Genomic DNA, 21,332 nt, shown 5'->3' on the forward strand with positions numbered 1-21,332 from the left:
ACCTAGGAGAAATAAGAATTTTTTTTTTTTATTTATTTTTACGGGGTGTCTGGTCAGCTTGTGCGCCACGACTAATTTTCATAGCCCACTAAATACCCTGTAAACCTAGTAGGCATATAAGGTATCGCGAGGGTGACAGAAGTGCATACCAGAACTCGAACCCAGATGTAGTGAAAAGAAACAAGTCCTTTCTATCGCTAGACAAGTACTGAAATACTAAAAGAAATAAGAATTAATAATGAAGGATGGTGATTAAAAAAATTACAAACACATAGAAAAATAAATCCACGAGCAGTCATTTAGAATTACAGGCCACCAGCCAGGACAACAGGCGGCGCCCCTGCTGCGCACGCATTTAATCCAGAGATACTATAGTTTTTAAACCCGGCCCGGTCCAAGGATGGGGTTCTAGATTTTGACCGGATCATCCTGATTAATTTTTATTTTTTTAAAAAAATTAAAACGATGTTGTTTTAGTAAAAAAAAAAAGTCAACAGGTTACAACTGGATTTTTAACCGGGTTTTGTCAGGTCATCCGGGTTCCGAGTCAACCCGCCGGGTCGTCCGGGTCACGCCGGGTCATGACTTACCTTATTTTTTCATCAACCCGGCCCGGTTCCAGTTCCGGGTCATCCGGGTCCCGGGTTAACCTACCGGTCCGGGCCGGGTTTTAAAACTACAGGAGATACATATGCATTTCTTTTTGGTGATCATGGGATAGCTTCTAAAAGTTTCTTGGCAGTATAATTATAGTTTTATTTAAATAATTTTTTATATAAAACTATATATAATTAATATTTTTTATTTTTTAATAATTATTTTTAACATCATTAAATTAAAACAATACAAAATATATTAAATTTTAATAAAAAATAAATAAATAAAATTAGAAATACGGTTCGCACCGCTTTCCCAAACAATGTCTAAGTTGCTATCAAATGTCGGTTATAAATTCGTTTGTTTTTATATTTTAAAAATATTTTAAAAAATATTTTTTTATTTATTTTAAATTAATAAAATTTTAGTATTTTTAAATTATTTTGATATATTAATATAAAAAGGATTTTTGTGTGCGTACATTCCCCTTCTACGATTTGTCATTGTAAAGCAGTGGATTCGCGTCTTATATTTAAATTTATTTATTTTTATGTTTTAAAAATATTTTTTTATTTTTAATATTAGTTCATTGAAATAATTAAAAAATTATTTAAAAATATAATAAACTATTTTTTATTTTTATATAAAATTAAATTAAATTTTTTAAATAAAAAATATTTTAAAAACAGAATTTTATATTAACCATTAAAAAAATCATCATTTCATGTCTTCACTGTTTAAGCACAATCCTATCCAAAAGCATATCGTAGAACAAGACACTAGTCACGCAGACACTCGAGAGCCTCAGCGCGACTATATCATAAAAATTAATTAATATGCTTGATTTTAATTTTTTGGTTACTGGCTTGTGGATTTGATTTTTCGTTCTCTTGTCAGGGTATAATTTTTGCATAATTAATTTTCTCTTCTATTTGTTTTCAGGATTATTTTTTTTATTAATTTTAGAAACGTTTTTTATATATATTTTATCCAAATCTTAAGTTTTTTTTCTTTTGTCATTAATGTAGCTGCCTTGTTAGAGGTGTGCTGGGAACTTTAGTAAAGCACAACCATTTGCTGGTTTGGTTTTCCACGTTTGGACCATCCATGTTATAGTCATAAGAAGATATCGAAGTCGAAGGACAACAGCTACGGTAATCTACATTAAAAAACATCTTCTTGTCGTTCTCAAAACAAACCAAATAATTAGTTAAGGGAGGTGAGATGATTTATTCACAGTAATTCATTTGTCGTCACAAGGATAGTTCGGTATTTTTACATTTATAGCATAGGAAAATATCTACATCACCTTCGAAACAATTTTTTTTTTAAGATTGGTATCAGACTGTTTTTATATTTTTAGTTTTTCAAGCATAGTAAAATAATTTATATAACATTAAAGTTGAATTTTCTTTAATCTACATTAAAGGTATTTTTTTGTTTTTTTAATTTTTTTTTGTGATTATCAGGTTAATAGAGAGGCATATTATAATTTTATAAATATAATATTATGAAAACATTAAAGTGGATAACGACAGTGCATGGTGGTGCTTGTGCTATTCGGGTGGTATGTACGATGTCGATCGGTCACCAAATGCCAACTTCAAATGCAGCATTTAGATTTTTTCTGTGGCCCCTCCATTCCTATACAATGCATGTGATTAATGAACCACTATTTTGGTGTTTGTGATTTTTTTTCCCTCTCTCCTGTCCTCAATTCTCGTGCCTACCTCTACAAAATCTCCAAGTGGCTATCTAATTAATTTATTTTTATATTTTATACATATTCTTTTTATTATTTATTTTATTTTAAATAGTTTGTAAGATTTTTTTATTCCATCCTCCTTTAAATTTATTGTTTGTCAAATTTAATTTTTGATATTGTAATTGTTATTTATTTTATTTAAATTAATTTTTACAATTGATTTTTTTTACACTTTTATTATTTTTAAATTTATTTTTATATCAGATTTAATTTTTAATTTTTAATTTTATTTTTTGTTGGTTTTCTTTTAAATGATATATATATATATATATATTAATCTCATCTTTTAATGTTAAATTAATTAGAATTAAATTTTTTGATTGAATTTGAGTATAAAATTTCATAAGTTCTGAGCCATGAAATTAATCTAAGTTTAGATTTTTCTATGGGTCTTTTTTTTGTTTTTTTTTCTAAATTTATATTTTTTTAGTTTTATTATTTATTTAATTGGAGATTTTTTACTGAATTTAAAAATAACCTTGATTATTTTGGTTTTTTTTCATTTTTTGTCAAAAATATCTTGTTTTTAAATTTAATTTAATTAATTAATCAAATATTAATATTAATATTTTACTCGACTAAATATAAATAAAAATTCGTATTAGGAGATTTTAGCATCAACCCATTGATTATATATAAAAAAATTCTATTCTTTTTTTTAATGAGAAAAAAAAAAGGAAAAAAGAGAGCAACCCGTGGGCCCATGACTAATGAATGTTGATACACGTTCTCTTTCCTTTTTCCTATTTTAAAATCCCTAAAAGTTGAATTAATTAATTAATAGAAAACTAAGTCCTCCAATTGTAAAGATACTTTTCATTAAGTTTATAAATTTCAAAATTAAGTTACTGCCCATCATATGCACAAATAGCTACAGAAATTCACTAAAACATGATATCAACATCATTCCCTGCTATGAAAATTAAATGCTAACGGGGGGATTACATGTATTCAATTAAACTCATGAGAATATCACTCTTCAAGAAATAATATGATTTCGTTGGCTCCTACTTAGAATCATGATCAGTCTTTGCGGGTAAGATGTGCTTTAAGGATGCCATGTGGGGGAAATAAGAACAGTAACAATAAAATCTTCTCACTAATTGATGTTAACAGGGATGCAATTGAATAAAATAAAGTGTCTTGATTTGTTGGTTAGGAACTTGAATAGAACCCTTACTACCAACAGGGACTTATTTGTAGTTACCACCCCCATGAGAAAAGTCTTACGTTTCCAGCTACTGGAATCCACGTTTATCCGCACAATCCAAATCGGCGGAGTAGTTTTTTTTGACCGGCGACAGAAGTCAAGGAGCCCTCGTTATAAAAGCACTGGATGCTCGATTTTTCCTGTGGATTTTTCCGTCGGATCGAACGAGAAGTCCACAACAGGGCCCCGGAAATTGATTAATGTATGTTTTTCCCTGGTTTTGGAATTCTGACCGTTTGATTTTGACAGCTGTATTATTAATGCACCACAGATGTGGGCGGGTTAGCATCCTGTGATGACATTACATTGTGCTGTGACATGAACGTGGAGAAATTGTTTCTTCGGGAATAATGCCTTGGATTCTCCATATATGTGAGCTTGCTTCAATGCTAATGATGACCTAACATTTCTTTATCCTCACAGCCCTATAAATATATAGTAGAGGAGGGTTACCGGTAAGGAAACTAGCATGCCGAAAATCACCCTGCAAAAGTAGAAGCACAGTTAATTCCCCATTGATTGTCAAAAGCGAGTCGAAACACCATTTCAATTCCCGACTTTCTTTTATTACAAATAGAATGAATTCGAGATCTCTTAAATAACAGTTTAGCTATGGCTTATGAATATATATTTACTTGATAATATATTAAAATAATATTTTTTTTTATTATTTTTAATATCAACCAATTAAAACGATACAAAAACAATAAAAAATTACTTTAAAAAAAAATTAAATTCTAACACAGAAAAGGGGTTAAACCTCAATACCAAATGACTATTTGAAAGAGAAGTTTTCAACTCATTAACCGGGTCGTTGTCAAGATTGCGTTCAGTGTCAAAGAACAATGTTAAAAAATCATTAGATGAGACTGCGATATGATTAAATATTATTTGCTTGAAGATAAAGAAATCAAAATTGAAAAAATCTGGATCCGGATCGATTACTGTGTATAAAATGCCAAATTCTCATATTATTTTCATTTACCACCACTTCTTGCCGCATAATTCTTGTTTGTGTTCACTTACAACAACTTTCCCATATAGTAAAATCCTGAAGGACCTCTTCTAACTCCCAAATCTTACCCTTCTGTTTACTTTAACCAGCAACACCTTAAAATTATGGCTTCCATGATTTGTTGCTCGCTGCTCAGGTGTTAAATTTTTGTTTGATCAGGACAGCACTACCTACCTTTCAGTTAGAAGGATGTCCCGAATCCTAATCCCTTTATTTCCATGTTATCACTTGATGTAAATTCTTCATATGGCATATTTTTTGCCGACACAGTTGCGTTTCCCATAAATGGCATGGAGCCACGGACAATCAACGTATGTCCTCGTAGTTGTGTAGGCATCAGCTTAATCAACAATATCAGAGTAATCATGTACAAGATATATGAACTTCATTTGGAATCTCAAAGTAAAGGTCTAGCTTCTGTCTTACCCTGTGCTCATTATATCAGGATGCAACCCGTATTCTCTTGCAAAGACAAATGGCACAATCCCTTGTGAGAGAGCTGCCTGGCATTACACGGTAACAATATTTCAGACTCTGGCTGAGAATTTCCCACAAAAAAAATTCGCTGTGTATTTAATCTTCACCGATTTTATCCATCAATCATGTATGCTCGCAGATATGAAATAATCACGAATAATGAATGCATCTGTTCTTTATTAACCAAGCGTTGCACCATACCTGCACTATGGCTGCACGGAGGCGTTCCCCTCTCATTCCAACAGCAAGCGAAGCGGTTGACATTACGATGGGTCCACAAATGAATCGGATTACCATTGCAATGGTCGCCCTCTTCTTGCCACAGACAATAATCCGAGGCTGAAGAGCCATGAACAACCCTGCAATTTTTGGAACGTGTCAATCAAAATGCTACTATTGGGGTGTCTTAAACCAAAACATCTCAAATTAATGACCTGGACGTGCATGCAATTTTGGGCCTGCCATTCATGGGCCAGTAACATGTGCTATATTAATGTTGCTCTGTTTATGATGCTAAAAATTGGATGAGTTGTTCAACTAGACTATATAGATATGTTTATAAATTAATCCTACTTGTGAAGGGAAGCTCCTTTGACTGGTAAAAATTCACATAATTAATTTCGAGAAGAATAATGCTATACAAACATATAAATATTTTACACAAAATTGATGTATCTGTTTTTCTTATGTTTAACAGTTCATTTATTATTTCTATGATCTACATCTCTAACTATCACATGCAGCATCAGAAATCAAATTGAATTGAATTCACCCGTGCATGGATAAGCATACTGGCTGGTAAAAGGGGTTCCATATACCTAAACTGAACATAGCCATCCCAAGACCTGCATCTGAAATTATTTTTATTGAATATTTCACCAAGCTGGGCATTCCCACATTCCATCTGCTCATTTACATGGAAATCTTTATCAATAAAAACTAATGTGACGAAGTTTATAGATAAAGAAAATTGGCAAGGAGAGTACTGATACGAGGAACTCACTTGAAAGAGACTAAAGACCAAAGAAGCCCCAAAACACTTGAATATGTGTTGGGATTGCGAGAGAGCTTCCTCCCTACAACAAGAAGTATTAGTCTTAGCATGACAATGGCATGTGGCATTTCTTGGCTGGTCACTGCTTCCTTCGAATTTGTTTCCTCTGGTGCTGGAATTTTACAACAGTCTCTGAAGCTGATTTCTTTTTCTGCGAGGTTAACAGATGTATGATAATCCAATATTAATAGCCCCATTTCATCCTAGAGAATATACTGGCTTAAAGTCTACCGTTCAATTGGACACGGATAAAAATAAGATCAAACAACAGAAGAAACACCAACGAACTGGAACTCCAACATTGCCTTGAGCCTTATTAGCTTTGTGGAAAAACATCAATAAAAACTACAATCCCATCGTGTCATCTATAATTAAAATTTAAGGAGTCAAAAGAATGAACTAATTTTTTTTCTATAATTTGTATTAGAAAACAGAAGGTTTAATTTATTTACAAGTTCAAACTTAAAAGTTGAATTGAGATCCAAAGTTTGTTTTTCAGTGTTATGTAGGACAATGGAACATATATAATCATCACTTTGAAAGTTTTCGTTGAGGACGATTTAGTGATAATTACACCGTATAGTTAATTAGTTTGTTTAATGGGATTTGGTGTTATCATTAGGATAAGAATAATTAGATTCTCTATTAAGAAAGACGAATCAGTTAGGCAATCAAATAGCCATTCTCTGTCATTACACACGTGCTCTCGACCTGTTGATGGTGCCTACCAATAGAGGAGATGATTCATTAGAAATTCATTGACCACTACTCCTTTTTCTTCCTTTTCTTTTTCTTGGGGTGGTGGTTAGAGCCACGGAGGGGCCACCTGCCTATTTGCGTGCTTAATCATGTGCTGGAAAAATAGGAAGAACGTTGTTTCTAAATCTAAAAAAGAAAATGGGTAAAGCTTAGATAATTAATCAACCAATGTAAGATGCGGAGATTAGTGTCGATTAGACTATAGATCAATCGGCTTTCCCATTTTTCTTCACTAAAGGTTTTGGAATAGGTTGAGTGTAGGTTATTCCTCCAGTATTAAGAGGAACTTGATGAATACAAAATAGTTCACCAATTAGGATGGAGTTCAGCTATACTCAAATCATAGTATCTGGGCACTTCATTCACAAAACCTTGTATAAAAACAAGTATCTAAACTCATACATGTAAATGAGCGTTGTAATTAAAAATTTACCTCTACTGTGCTTGTTGATGACTTCTGAGACACAGTTATCAGGTTCTAGTAACGTAACTACATAATCTCCTGGTTGTTAAAGATTGGCTGCATCCACTTGGCCAGAAGTTACCGTGCTTTGGACATTATCTATAGAGATCCTAGGCACTCGTTCTTTCTCTGTGAGGTTTGAAACCCCCTGAGGACTCCTGGCTTCCCTCCTTTCAGGGGGGAAGGCGGGGAAGCATTAGACCTCGGACCAATCCGAAGGGGAGACAAGACACATCTCTTAAGTCTTTATACGTGATACGCATTCAAGGTTTGGGAAGACAACTGATAAGTTCATTGATTTTTGTTTGTCTTTTTTAGACTTAAATTTTTTTGAAAAAAGGTAAGTTTGATAATATGCGAGAACCAATGTACTTAAATTCAGTCGATGATCGGATCCTTATATTTTTCATTGAGATATCAAACTCAATATATACTTAGATATAATTGTTAGTTAAACCCAAAGAAATGTTACCTGTTAAAATATCAAATCTAATACAACTAAATTCAGCCATAGTTAAACTAAGAAAACTTAAACCTATAATATGCTAGACCTAAATATTTGGATTCAGTCTTCAGCTATACCCAAAAAGATATAGATCAAATCTAAAATACTTAACTTCAGTAATTAACTGAACCAAAGCATTTCAAAAAAATCATCTAAATTATAAGTATTGATAAATCGCTATGCCTTTTTATTTAGATTTAATTACATCTCCAGGATAAATAAAATAATTATATGAATTATGATAATCATCTAAACACCCATATTTTTAATGACCATTTAATTTATAATATATTTTTTTATTTGATTTGATTAATTCTGGTTTTTATTTTTAAATTCTAAAATAAAAACCGAACTGATTTCTTTTTATTTTTTAATTGAAATTATCCAATAAGTTTCGTTTAATTTAATTAATTTCGAGTCAATATTTACACAAAACTCAAACGACATCGTTCACGAAAGATGAGAGAGAGGGAGTTTAATAGCCAAACCTGCAATCTCTTTGCCGCCGCCATTTGGACACATTACCGGTGACTCACCCCATACTAGCCTGAGCTCAGGAACCGCCGGAGATGGATGCCGGGATATTTTACCGGCTACTGGAGATCTGACACAGAAAGGTGTGTTGGTTGCATTAGTCAAGTCCCATTCATTAAAATTGGAAGTCCGTGGCGTGGGTTGAAGTGAGTAAGCATCTGACGACGCGTATCCTGACAACCTCGGACTCGTTCCAGACCGATGATATCCAAATCCCAAGTCACCATTACAAAGCATTATCTCATTGTTGGGTCCATGACTGAAACGACCATTATAACCATGGTATTCTTGCAATGGGGCAGGAGTGCTGACCGAAAAAACTTCGGCGCTGGAGAGGTTTGAGGGTCTAGGAGTAAGGCATATGGAGGATGATAGAGCAGAGTCGGGAGCCGATGACGTGGACCGTCTGATGCGGACGCGAAGGCGTCCGTTTCCGTCAGTTTCAGATTCTGTGCGAAGTGGATCCCTGCCGTCGAGGGAGATGACATCATTGTCGAGTTCGATTTTGGAAATGGAGGCTGCTTTGGGGCCAGGGAATTGGGTTTTGATCAGGAGGGTTGCAGCCCTGTATTCAAAGAGGAAGAGCAAAAGCGTGTACCTGCAAACCCCAAGTTATCTTCAAAATTAATTACCATTTCCAAATGTTTGTGTCTATGGAATCCTATACTATTGTTGTAAATTTCTGTCAGTGATGGATTCTTGAAATTCCAATTCTGGCTGATTCTTCACTTTTACCATTAGACAAATATTGTGGACTTCAAAGGGAAAAGATGATGTCGCAGTACTTTATCTGGTTGGTTAATAATTTTCACTCTCTTTTTCAAGAATTTTGAGACATGTGAAATGTTGTTCGTCACTTTGAATGCTTTTTGAGGTAATTAATAGAATAAACTTCCTGTGAGGAGGCATCGATGCTTTATCTTTTTGTGTTTACGAACTTTTTAGCTACAGTTTTCCTACGAAAAGAAGTAAATGAGTGGAAACCAAATGACGATTTGTGAGGGTGGAGATGAATTAGCAAACTAGAAAAAGGAATATCCATCCCACAATTTGGGATGGCTATTGAAACTTGTTTTTGAATTTTTTTATTTTTAGATTATTTTAATATATTAATATCAAAAATAAATTTTAAAAAATAAAAAAAATATATTATTTTAATATATTTCTAAATAAAAATTACTTATAAAAATCATATATATCATGACTTCTGACAGGCAGCTAGTCGATGGAATAACAAAAAAAAAAAAGGCTCGTGACGGAAAAGGATTTTTATTTAAAAAAAAAAATGAGAGGAAAATCGGAACTAGAATATGTTCACAATACCATATTATACACTGGAGAACAACCACTTGCACCATGAGGCTCTGAGTGAAATCTCCATACATGGCCTTGAGCAAAGGAATGCCCATGACAAGTGTGTTAGGCAAAGTAGCAATTGAGAAGAGAGTGATGAGCCAATCCAATCCTCCATTAAAGAAAACAACCCATGCTGACAGCAGAACAAGGACCAAGACTTTCGAAAGGGTATCAGCCAATATGAACCTAGTGTCCATCTGGTATGGATTATTTTGAGCTATGAAGTGGAAAGACAGCACCGGGACTGCAAAAACAGCAACAAATCTGTTGATCCCTGAGCACTGCTCCGGTGTGAATATCTTGTACCGTTTAACTGACCCATACGCAACCAGCATTGCAAAATACAGAGGCACCATCGCACACATGACCTTGTAGAAATCACCTGCAGTTATCATCTCTTGTTTAGCACCAAGCACTAATCTCTCAGCTTGGGTTTGTTGGGGTTTGCCTGTGTGACCATGCCTGGGCGTTTATATAGGAAATTCATGGACAGAATTGCCCATAAAAGATTTGCTAATTAACTTGGTACGGTACTGTGATTAGCGGGAATTATGGTTGGTAAGCTCAATGGTTGACTTTGTTTTGTGGTGTTTCTGTCTTTCCATGTGGCAAATATGAAGACCATTTTGACGGGAATAGCCGGATTGCTGTCTCCAGATATTTCTTCTGCTTCTCCGACGCCAGTTAGTTACGAGGAAAGATTGCGAATGTGTCTAATTATTTTATTGATTTAAATTAGATTCAACCACTTAATCCCCGCGCTTTCGGTGTGGGTTTGATATAAATTTTTTAAAACATAAAGAAAACACATGTACGTTGTTAAAGATCTTTTGGCATGGTCACTAATTCTTTAAACTTATATAATATCTATTTAACTTTCCTATTTATATTTATTAACTTTATTTAATCAAATTAATTTCTTATATAATTTTATAATAAAAAATACAAAAATTAATTTATCATCAATCCAATATTATATAATAAATTTTTAAAAAATAAAAAAAATTAAATAACACGCCTGACACAACTCGAACTCGTGATCTTACAGGTAACCTGCATGTTTCAACTAATTAACTTAAGACATCACTTTGTTCTAAAACATTTGAAATAATATATTAACATGCTTTTAGTTTTTAGTTGAGAAAAAATATATCACACCCATGTCTCAAACTAGTGATATCACATTACTTTTAAATGAACTTATAAACCCCGGTTAAGAATTAGGTAGAAAAACAATCTAAATTTTTATAAAATAGATTTATTAGAAGTGCCGAATAAACATTGAACAAACCAAGTACAAAAAAAAAAATTACCTTTGATTTAAGAGCATGTGTTAAGATTTTTTTAATGTTGATCAAATCATATAGTCGGATCTATTACAAAATTACAAAACAAAACTTGTAACATATACAAATTAACATGTTTATTATGTATATGAACAATAAAACCAACCTTCAAATTTTTTAGTTTTCATTAATAATATCATGAAGTATGTGTGAAGTATGTGTTTGCATGTATTTTGTAATGAATTTTTGTGTTTTTATAAAAGTGCTTTCAAGGTTTTTTTGAATGAACTTGGAATTTTTAACTCAAAATAATTCAAAATATTTTGTTGCATTCCCGAAGACATTTAAAATGTATTATAAAAATAATCAAATTATATAATTCAAAGGTTTTTTAGTGCATTTAAAAAAAAAGGTGAAGTAACATAATAGAAAAAATATTTAGAATATAGTACAGTTTCACAAGTTACGGATGGAAACTAAGATATGTGAGTCGTAAATACCATATTTGACTCTTATTTTGTAGTTGTTATCTATGACACATGAGTCATAAATGTATCTGCGACTTTATTTGAAATTACTATCCAAAAAGCCTTTTTACCTTTTATCTTTTTCCTTTCTCTCCCCCCTTTCTTTTCATCATGAAACACTCTCAAAATACTACAACATCACACATCTCCTCTCTCTCTCTTAGCCATAGATCATCACCCCTCATTCTCTTTTTATCACGACTTATTCAATTTCCAGCCAAAACATCCATCATTGGTCTCCACCGCCACCTATATTTTATATTTAAAGATATATTGAACACTTCATTTTATGTAATTTGTGCTAATGTATGTTAACTTGATTTCATACAATGTTAGGGTTTTTGAATTAAAGATTGTGTTAATTATATATGATTTAAGTTGATAACTAGGTTATTTTGTAAAAAAATCAATGATTTTGTATTATTGTTGATTATGAATTAACAAAATTATCATGAAAGAGTTAGCGTTAATTTAATTTAAATTATGGATTATATTGAATAACATATAAAATAAAAATATTAGCTATGAAATACATGTATTTGATTGATAATTTTGTTATGGTAGCGAAACTTGGTAAATGTAGGTTTTTGCCGATTAATTTGATGGATTTAGGTTTTAGCTAATTACATTACTATCATGGTTTTATTGATAAATTATATACTTTTCTTAACACTAAGATATTAACAAATTAGAATTGTATTTTATTGTGTTATTTGATACAATGTCTGGTAATTTATAAAGTTATGAATTCTTGGTCGCTGCATTAGACATACCTTTTAATTAGTTATCTAAAATGTTATTTGATCAACTTAGTTAAAATATATTTGAAATAGAAAATGAAATTATTTGGAAGATGTTGTAATTTGGGGTCAATAAAACTCATCGTGTTGGTGTACCAACATATAGTGACAAGAATATGAATTCATGAAATTTTAAATACTAATATATAATTGTAAATATTGATTAATATAATTCTGGTCATTAGAGTATATTCATATCAAACATTTAAAGAGTTGAGATAGTAATATATTTAACATTATCACTTAGAGACCAATATCTATTGGTTCTAGATAATAGTTAACATGTTACGAGAATTATGGATAATGTATAAATATTTTAATTTTTTTTATTTAATTTTGTTATTTATAATTAAAGATAGTATACATTACTTGTGATATTGAAAACTAGTTATTTAAATCGAGCAAGTGTGGTTTTTTTAGACATAGAGTTAATAAAAAAAAAGTTTCAATATTTTTTTTGCATGTGCAATTTTATTAATTTCTTTTTAATTGCGCTAAGTTTCCAAAATGCTATATCATTCGTCTGTATATTTTAAATATATTTGTTGGCTCTCTCTCTCTCATTATAATTAACATGGCACGATATACCTTGGTCAGAATATTGCAATCGCAGCCTTCGGACATCTGTCAAAAAGTCACACAGGAATTTGACAGGAAAAAAACCGGTTTGGATTGGAAAAGGAAGGAGAAAGTCAAACAAGGTTAAAAAGAGAGACAGCTTTACTAGCAATAATCATCTTTATGATACTGTATTGTCAGTAATCATCACCCAACAAGCCAGAACACATGGTGATACATCAATCTGGATCACACGATTGGGCGGTTTGTGCTATCGTGAATCATCACGCATGCATCACAGCAGAAAAACAGTCTGTTGAGAAGCGATCATTCTGTCTCTCAGAAATCGGGAAAACCCTTATTTTCTTGCAGAGGAAGAACAGTACATCTGATTATTCATGATAATTTCTACCCCTTGTTCAGCATGGGCATGAAAATAAACATGTTCCTTGACTGGAAGATGATCATATAGAAAAAGCCTCACAGAACCATCCATCTGGATAACTGGCCTTTAATTTCCTCAGTGATCACTCGTCGATACCACCAAATTGAGAACAGTGGCCTCAATCTCGATGAGCTTCCTGTAAGCCAAGAACTATCCTTTTTCTTGCATCAAGCAGAGCAGGATATAGAAAGAAATCCCCAAAATCTAATTCCAATGATCGCACAAAGGTGTGCTGTGGTGGGTTTAGACACGTACGTATAGCAGTGCTTGAGTTCGTCTTTCACTGTGGGGGCGGTGAAAAGCTTGTTTGTTGGGTCATCTTTCAATTCTCATAAAGCTCCCATCCTTTTCAAATTATTAGTCAATTGATGACAAGTGAAGTTTAATTACTGACTGGTTCTTTACTACAGAAGCAACAATAGTCACCGCACACACCCATGCGAGAACCCCCTGGCAAAAGATCTTGTCATGATATATAATGGATATTCTCGCGAGTGTAAAATAAAAGCAAAATGCTCTATAATTAATTCTTATATTTTTTATAAAATATTAATATTTTTTTTTGCTTAAAAAATTAGTGGGTCTGATTTTGATTAAAAACAGAGAGGAACTATGCTTTGTTTTGAAAGCAAGATACTTTTATATTTATTTGTTTTGCATCCTTTTTATGTATGTACCATGCGTTTTATTTTCAAAACAAATCATATTTTAAAAAGGATTATAAAAAGTGTTGATACGATTGTTTTTTAAAATATTTTTTATTTAAAAATATATCTAAATATTTTTTTAATTTTTAAAATTATTTTTAATATTAATATATTAAAATAATCTAAAAACACTAAAAAAATATTAATAAAATAAATAAATAATAATAATTTTTTTAAAATATACTTTTAAACGAGCATTGTTTATAACACAACAAAACTTATAGATATAGTTAGTTGTCAGATCTCGGTGAATTATTTATATAATATTTTAAAAAATTATTTTGGCATAGGTTGGTGAGTCACAAATAAATGCTATTTAAAAAAAAATTCCCAAACTCTGGAATGCACTCGTATGTCAAACAAATTCATTTTCATACGGAAAGATAATGATATAGTGATTGTTTAAGGAGCTATATGTAAGCTTTAATTATAATAGTGATGGTTTTTTAAAGTATTTTTTATTTTAAATTATATTAAAATAATATTTTTTTTAATTTTTCAAAGTATTTTTTACTTATAAATATATTAAAATAATTTTTTATATTTTTTAAAAATAATTTTTTTATGTAAGCACATAGATTAAAAAAAAAAAAAACTGCTTCCATTTGCTCTCCAGCACCACTTTATATATATATATGTGTGTGTGTGTGTGTTGACCGAGTTAAACTTCTAGTCTTCAAAAAGATTACCGAAATCACCCAGAGAACAAAATTATAGGTGCCTCTGTGCACTTAACCAAAACAAAGCGATACCGCGAGCGCTGGAAAACATGTTTTGTCATTTACGGCGACCTTTTCCTAATTTACCGCCAAAACACCATGCTTTCAAGTATGCCTGGTAACGTGGTTAATTATTATTAAAATTGCTAATATTTTTTATTTAAAAAAATTATTTTATATTTAAAAAAATAAAAAATATTTAAATATATTTATGAAAAATATTATTAAAAATAACTAGAACACACTCTACAGTTGCAAAAAGAGAGAGTTGAATTTTCGCCGCATAGGATCCGTTGTTCACAGCACTTAACGATGGATATGATTGTCATCAACCATTGACGTAACTCCTCCCACAAGGGTGATGATGACTATCCTTGACTTAATTAGCGTGTCATTATCGTATATTATAATCTGTACTAGATAGATATTAATTGCAATTCCATACGTGCTGGAGCGTGCGAATTGAAAGGAGGAATCTGATGGGGCAGGGGCCATGGGAAACTGTGAAATGAATGCCACCCCTGTACATAATCCAGCAAATTCAAGGCCTCCTCTTCCTCTTTGTTCGGTTTTAGACATGATAGCGAAACGACGTGTGGCGTGCTGTCGGCCCCACAATCTTCCTGATTGTCTTTGCCGCCCCCATCAACCAAATCTCAGTATCTGATGTATCATCCACCTGTACACTCCTCTGCGTTGCCTTGCCGGTTTCATTCCTCTGGTCTTGAATTGGGCTGTAACGCTTATATGGATATTGAAGGCTTAGATAAAATCGGTATGGGCTCCTAGAAGCCCCTGTGGCTCAACAAGTCCAGTCCACTATTAAACTAAACTTGAGATACGCAGAGGACCTAGCATGACAACACCTTTGAATAAGAGGTTTATTAACATTCCATAGACCGACTAGTCAAACCTAGTCATCGACCACGACGACAAAACACACGTGCATTGAATTAGGGCATGCCTTCTTGTTTGTCCCAGGTTCTCTGAAGATCACTCTGGTTATTGTCATCATTAGCAAACAACCCCCAGAACCCAAAACTAAGGTGTTTTTGCGGTGGTCTGTTGTCACCGCAGGTTCCCTGATGATAAACATATTGTTTATCATACCCTTGTATAGAGACATCTACGTGGATTCAAAGCTATACAAATCGTCTTAACATTAAGATAAGTTAACTTCCTTTTACAGATAAAAAAAACTATCTTTTCCATTTTACTCAAAACCTAAACTTTAAAAGAAGTAATACAAAAACTACTTAAGTTCCAAAGAACATGAAAATGAGTTATTACTTAAAAATATAACAACTCTTTTATCCATAAAGTATTTAAGATATTGTTTACTACTACTTCATATTTATAATTTATAATAATTTAATTTTAAAAAAGTTATTCAGAGTAAAAAAATATTTGATCTTTATATAATATTCACATAAACCATAAATAACTTTACATGTGTCAAACAAGATTCTTGAGATTTTTTCTTAAAAAAATATTTATTATTTTTGCTACATATATGTGTTTTGAAAAACTAAATAATTTTATTAGAGTTATTATTAGACAATAAAGTTGTTAACGAAATGTTTTAACTATTAATGACATTGATTTCAAATTAATTTTAGGTATAAAAAATATTTTTTTTACAAGTATTTTTTTCTCTTATTTTTTTTTAAAAAATAAAAATCTTGAAAAATGTTTCGTAAGATTTTGTTTGGAATCCACCACTGAAATAAAAAAAAATCATATGGCTTGGTAGAGGAGAGAGAGTAGTTGAACTCCAATAGAAGAAGAAAAAAATCTTAGTTGATATTGATTTTAACTATGAAAAAAATTAATTTTTATGTTAATAAATTTCATTTAACGAGGAAAGTTTCATCTATGTGTTTTTGATTTTTTCTCCTTATTTAAGAGGATAGATTTTAACTTATAGAAGGTTCTTTTCTTTTTCTAGATTGATTTTAAAATTTAAAATTAATTTTTTAATTATTTAAAATTATAAATAAATTTATCAAAATATTTAAAATATTTTTCATACTTTAAATTAAAAATATATTGAAATTTGATTTTTCAAGCAAAAAAAACCCAAGGCCAAAACTTCCCAAGAGTCCTCTGAACAATGGAAACTAGACTAGTCGTAGACACATTATCTACTCTATTTTTCTCTTATATACAGAGGTCTAACACTTGGACCCACCCTTTTAGGTACGGGGTAAATAAATTAAAGTTTTTTCCTTATTGTTTTTTACCCTACATTTACAACTTGGTCCATTTAAATAAATTGACTAAAATTAATTTGATTTTTTTATCATGATGTGTTGTTGAAATTCCAAGTTTTTTTTTCATTTTTTTTTATTTTTATAAAATCATATATTTTTAACATGTATGATCAAGCTCTTTTTTGTATATAAAAACTATAAAATAAGCCAGACGCGCAATCCCATGCTTGCTCCTGGCCTATTATTTATTTATTTATATATATAGTTTTTCACTATTTTTTATTTTTGTCCTATATTTTACTTTCTATTACATTCAGATAGGACATAAGAATTATTTGAAATTTTTTTATTGGGTATCATTATTGTTTATTCAATGAACTGTAAAATAATTAAAATATTCTAAAAACATAAATAAAAAATATCATACAATTCAAAATATCACAATAATAAAATTATATTTTAATTTATTTTTCTTAAAAAATTAATAAAATGCATTATTTATAAACACATTATAAACCATTCAAACTTAAAGTCATTCTTAACATTTTTAGTATCTATATTTTTAGATTCTATCTTTTTAAAATATTATTATATTTTTTTTATCTTTAAAATTTTTAGCTCAAGTATTAAGAAATTTTTATATCCATCAAAAAAAATATTCTATAAATACTAGTTATGAATTATCTTGGCTTATCAAATATTATCCACTATCAAACATTAAAATTTTTTATTTCAAGTTATCAAATATCTCAACTAAAAAAATAAATTAAACTAAAAAATTATCTAATTATCTCATCCATCTTCATTTTAAATTTCAGTACGAATGAGAATAAGATCAAATCATTTACTAATACACGATCGGAAGGTAGGAAGTTTGCCTTTCTGTTAGTTTTTTTTTTTAATGAATTTAAATTGAGCTATAAATATTATATAACCATAGAAAAAGCTTTGACAGTGGGGGCATTAATACATTGATCCAAAACGACTTCGTTTCTCTCTTTCTTCAATTTTCTTTCCTCCTCTTTATCGTCACTCGCTACACCGAAGATCCCAACTCCACTTCACAAACGCAGAAAACAAAAAATGGGAAGCCCAAACAACAAACCCGCCAGAATCTTCTCTCCTCACAACCACACTTCACCACCATGCACCCGCACACACCAGATCGGCGCTCTCCTCTTAATCGCCACCACTTTCTTCCTCACTCGCCTCTTTGATCAAGCCTTCCCTACTTGCCCTCCCTCCTCTTTGAATAACGACCATTCATCACCAAATGTCGTTCACGTATCCGACGGTGGATCCCTCTCCTGGCCCCAGCGAGGCTACGGGTCCCACCACTCCCTCAAGATCTACGTCTACGAGGAAGACGAAATTGACGGATTGAAAGAACTCTTGCGAGGCAGGGACGGAAAAATCTCAGCTGATGCTTGTCTTAAAGGCCAGTGGGGCACTCAGGTAATTTCACTCAAAAACCAAGGGCTATCTCTTGTTATTTCTCTTGCCATTTCTGATTTTCTGGACAGGTTAAGATACACGGGCTGTTGTTAGAATCAAGATTTAGAACGAGAAAGAAGGAGGAAGCTGATTTATTCTTTGTGCCTGCCTATGTTAAATGTGTACGGATGATGGGTGGTCTAAATGATAAAGAGATAAACCACACTTATGTCAAGGTAATTTTTTTTGAAGTGTCAATCTTTTCACTTATTTGATTCGGACTGAAGCAGCTACATTTTTTTGAAAGTAATTTGAATGTGTTTGTTAATGTTAATTTCTCAGGTATTAAGTCAAATGCCGTATTTTAGACGATCAGGAGGCCGTGATCACATTTTTGTCTTTCCTAGGTATAATAATTATTTGGTGTCAGCTTGAATTCGTTTCGAGATTCGTTAAAATGCTTATCACATATGCATTTTTGATCCATGTGTGTACTTTTACACGATTGCAGTGGTGCCGGAGCTCATTTATTTAGATCCTGGGCGACGTATATTAATCGTTCTATAATTCTTACTCCTGAGGTACCATTTGTACTTCTTGACATACTGAATTTATTTGTTTTAGTTGGTGATATTATTATATTGGTCTGAAGATTATTGTGTAAAGAATGTTGGGCTGTGTGTTATTGTAGGCGGACAGGACTGATAAGAAAGATACGAGTGCTTTTAATACATGGAAAGATATTATCATTCCTGGGAATGTTGAAGATGGGATGACTAAAAGAGGGCTAGCAATGGTTCAACCCCTACCTTTATCAAAGAGGAAGTATTTGGCGAATTATTTAGGTCGTGCACAAGGGAAAGTTGGTCGCCTGAAGTTAATAGAGCTTGCGAAGCAGTATCCGGATAAGGTATGTTTTCTTTTTCTTTTTTGTAACTAGATTAGGTATGTTGTCTTCTGTGAATTATTGATTACCCAAATGAGGTTGTCTCCATGCGTAGAAGGACGTCTAGGATTTTTCACTGTTGATTTAATTTTGGTTTCTGTATGGACTTGGAGAACAAATTCTGAAATATTCATATGGTTCAGTAGCGATCTTTTTAGCTTTTGAAACTGACCATGCTGAGCTGATTGGTCATATGTAGAGCATGTTTTATGTATCTGTGAGAATGGTCATAGTAGGAACACTCATGTTTTTGGTTTGGATGTCTATAGGGAGGGATGCATATTCCAGACATAGACATAGTATCGGCCTTTTCTCGTGCTCATTTCATTGCATAATTTTGCACTTTCAAGCTGAGTCCAGTCTTTATATTTCTTTTGGCAGTTTAGGTTTGTGACTGAATTGGAGACACTTGCATGTTGTTCTTATGCATGTCCTTAGGAAAAGGAACAGAGTCTTTATGACTGTTTGTGGGTTGTCAGTGCAATCTGCTTCGCATACTCAACCCTGTAACTTTGTTTCATGAGATGATGAGTGCTGTTAGTGCTCACATTTGTTTACCAGTGATATAGCATATACATAATGACATCATAAACAGTTGGAATCTCCAGAGTTGAAGCTCAGCGGCCCTGACAAATTTGGGAGGATGGAGTACTTTCAACACCTGCGCAATGCCAAGTTCTGCCTTGCTCCACGTGGAGAGTCTTCTTGGACACTTCGGTTTTATGAGTCTTTTTTTTTTGTCTCTCTCTCTCCAATTCCCCCCCCCCCCCTGTGCACACAAACACACATGGAGCCCAGTTGAAGTGATTTTATGTTTTTGCTAAACAGGAGTGTGTCCCGGTTATATTATCAGATCAAGCAGAATTTCCTTTCCAAAATGTGACTGACTATACCCAGATATCAATCAAATGGCCATCTACTCGAATAGGGCTTGAACTTTTGGAGTATTTAGAATCAATTCCAGGTCAAATTCAATGTGCTTGCTTCCTTGATCTTCTGGATGTTTTTCTTGGTTGTACAATCTAACTTCGAGTTTGTGTTTCAGATGAAAACATAGAGCAGATGATAGCTGCAGGTAGACAAATAAGATGCTTGTGGGTATATGCTCCAGAATTTGAGTCCTGTTCTGCAATGCAAGGAATAATGTGGGAACTTCAGAGAAAAGTACGGCAATTCCACCAATCAGCTGAGACATTCTGGCTGCACAATAGAACGATTGTTGATAGACACTTGGTTGAGTTCTCAAGCTGGGTTCCTCCCATGCCTTTGCCCTGATGATTTTTGAAATGCTTGTAGTTCCTTTACATCCCTGATACTTTGATTTTGGCCATTTTCTTTTGCTTTCATTTTGCCAAGTGCCACTAATTCACGCCCTGTAGAACATTTTTACCTGATACTCTTTTTTTTTTCTTTTAATTTTTTTAATTAAATATGAAATTTATGTATAGGCATTATAGACAGTGCATAGACTTGAAGAGAAATTGTTGATGATAGCGTAGACGACTGTGTTTTTGTTGAAATGATACATTGGTGGATTTTCCTTACGATGTCTATGCATCCTGTTCCATCTCTTCCATCATATGTTCATGAAATCTGGCATTTGGCTATAACATTGAAGGTGTACACGACTAAACTATAATTCAACCTGAAATTAGGTTTACGTCTGGGCGCAATAATTTCCATGGTTTCTCTTTCAAGGGTTTGGCCTTGTGCGGTTTATATAAACAAACGGCTCCGGTCACCGTCCTAAATTCCCAAGCTGCAGGTCATATGGTTCTCTTACTGTGTTCAGGTTCATGGTGATTTCTTGGCACTGAAACTTCTCGAAGGAACGGGTTTTCTTTTAAAAATACTCGGGTGTTTTTGAGGCTGTAAATATACCTTCTCAATGAGCGAAATAGTCTTATTTTTGGGTTCCAGTCCAAAAGTGAACATATGGATATGCCACGTGTGAGGCTAGAA

At 32.4% G+C, this 21,332-nt stretch overlaps 2 protein-coding genes across 3 annotated transcripts; one reads left to right on the forward strand and one right to left on the reverse strand.

Moving 5' to 3' along the window:
* Positions 1–3,443: 3,443 nt before the first annotated feature.
* On the reverse strand, positions 3,444–10,168 carry LOC105127699 (probable auxin efflux carrier component 6). Its single transcript, XM_011029079.1, has 7 exons — positions 9,703–10,168; positions 8,334–8,977; positions 6,068–6,269; positions 5,883–5,968; positions 5,266–5,423; positions 5,014–5,090; positions 3,444–4,056 (listed from the first exon to the last, which is right to left on the reverse strand). The coding sequence occupies exons 1-7, from the start codon at positions 10,128–10,130 to the stop codon at positions 3,990–3,992; spliced, it is 1,662 nt and encodes a 553-aa protein (XP_011027381.1). The 5' UTR covers positions 10,131–10,168; the 3' UTR covers positions 3,444–3,989.
* A 7,817-nt stretch (positions 10,169–17,985) lies between these two features.
* Positions 17,986–20,917, forward strand: LOC105127701 (probable beta-1,4-xylosyltransferase IRX10). 2 transcript variants are annotated; one of them, XM_011029080.1, is made up of 8 exons: positions 17,988–18,445; positions 18,514–18,660; positions 18,767–18,831; positions 18,936–19,005; positions 19,116–19,334; positions 19,966–20,109; positions 20,199–20,334; positions 20,416–20,917. In XM_011029080.1, exons 1-8 carry the CDS (start codon positions 18,074–18,076, stop codon positions 20,643–20,645), a joined length of 1,383 nt encoding a protein of 460 aa, XP_011027382.1. In that variant the 5' UTR covers positions 17,988–18,073; the 3' UTR covers positions 20,646–20,917. The 2 variants fall into 2 exon arrangements, with proteins under 2 accessions (XP_011027383.1, XP_011027382.1); XM_011029081.1 differs by lacking the exon at positions 19,966–20,109 and having other exon boundaries at positions 17,986–18,445.
* Positions 20,918–21,332: the final 415 nt, after the last annotated feature.

This window comes from Populus euphratica, unplaced genomic scaffold, assembly GCF_000495115.2.
Source record: "Populus euphratica unplaced genomic scaffold, PopEup_1.0 scaffold93.1, whole genome shotgun sequence".
NCBI lineage: Eukaryota > Viridiplantae > Streptophyta > Magnoliopsida > Malpighiales > Salicaceae > Populus > Populus euphratica.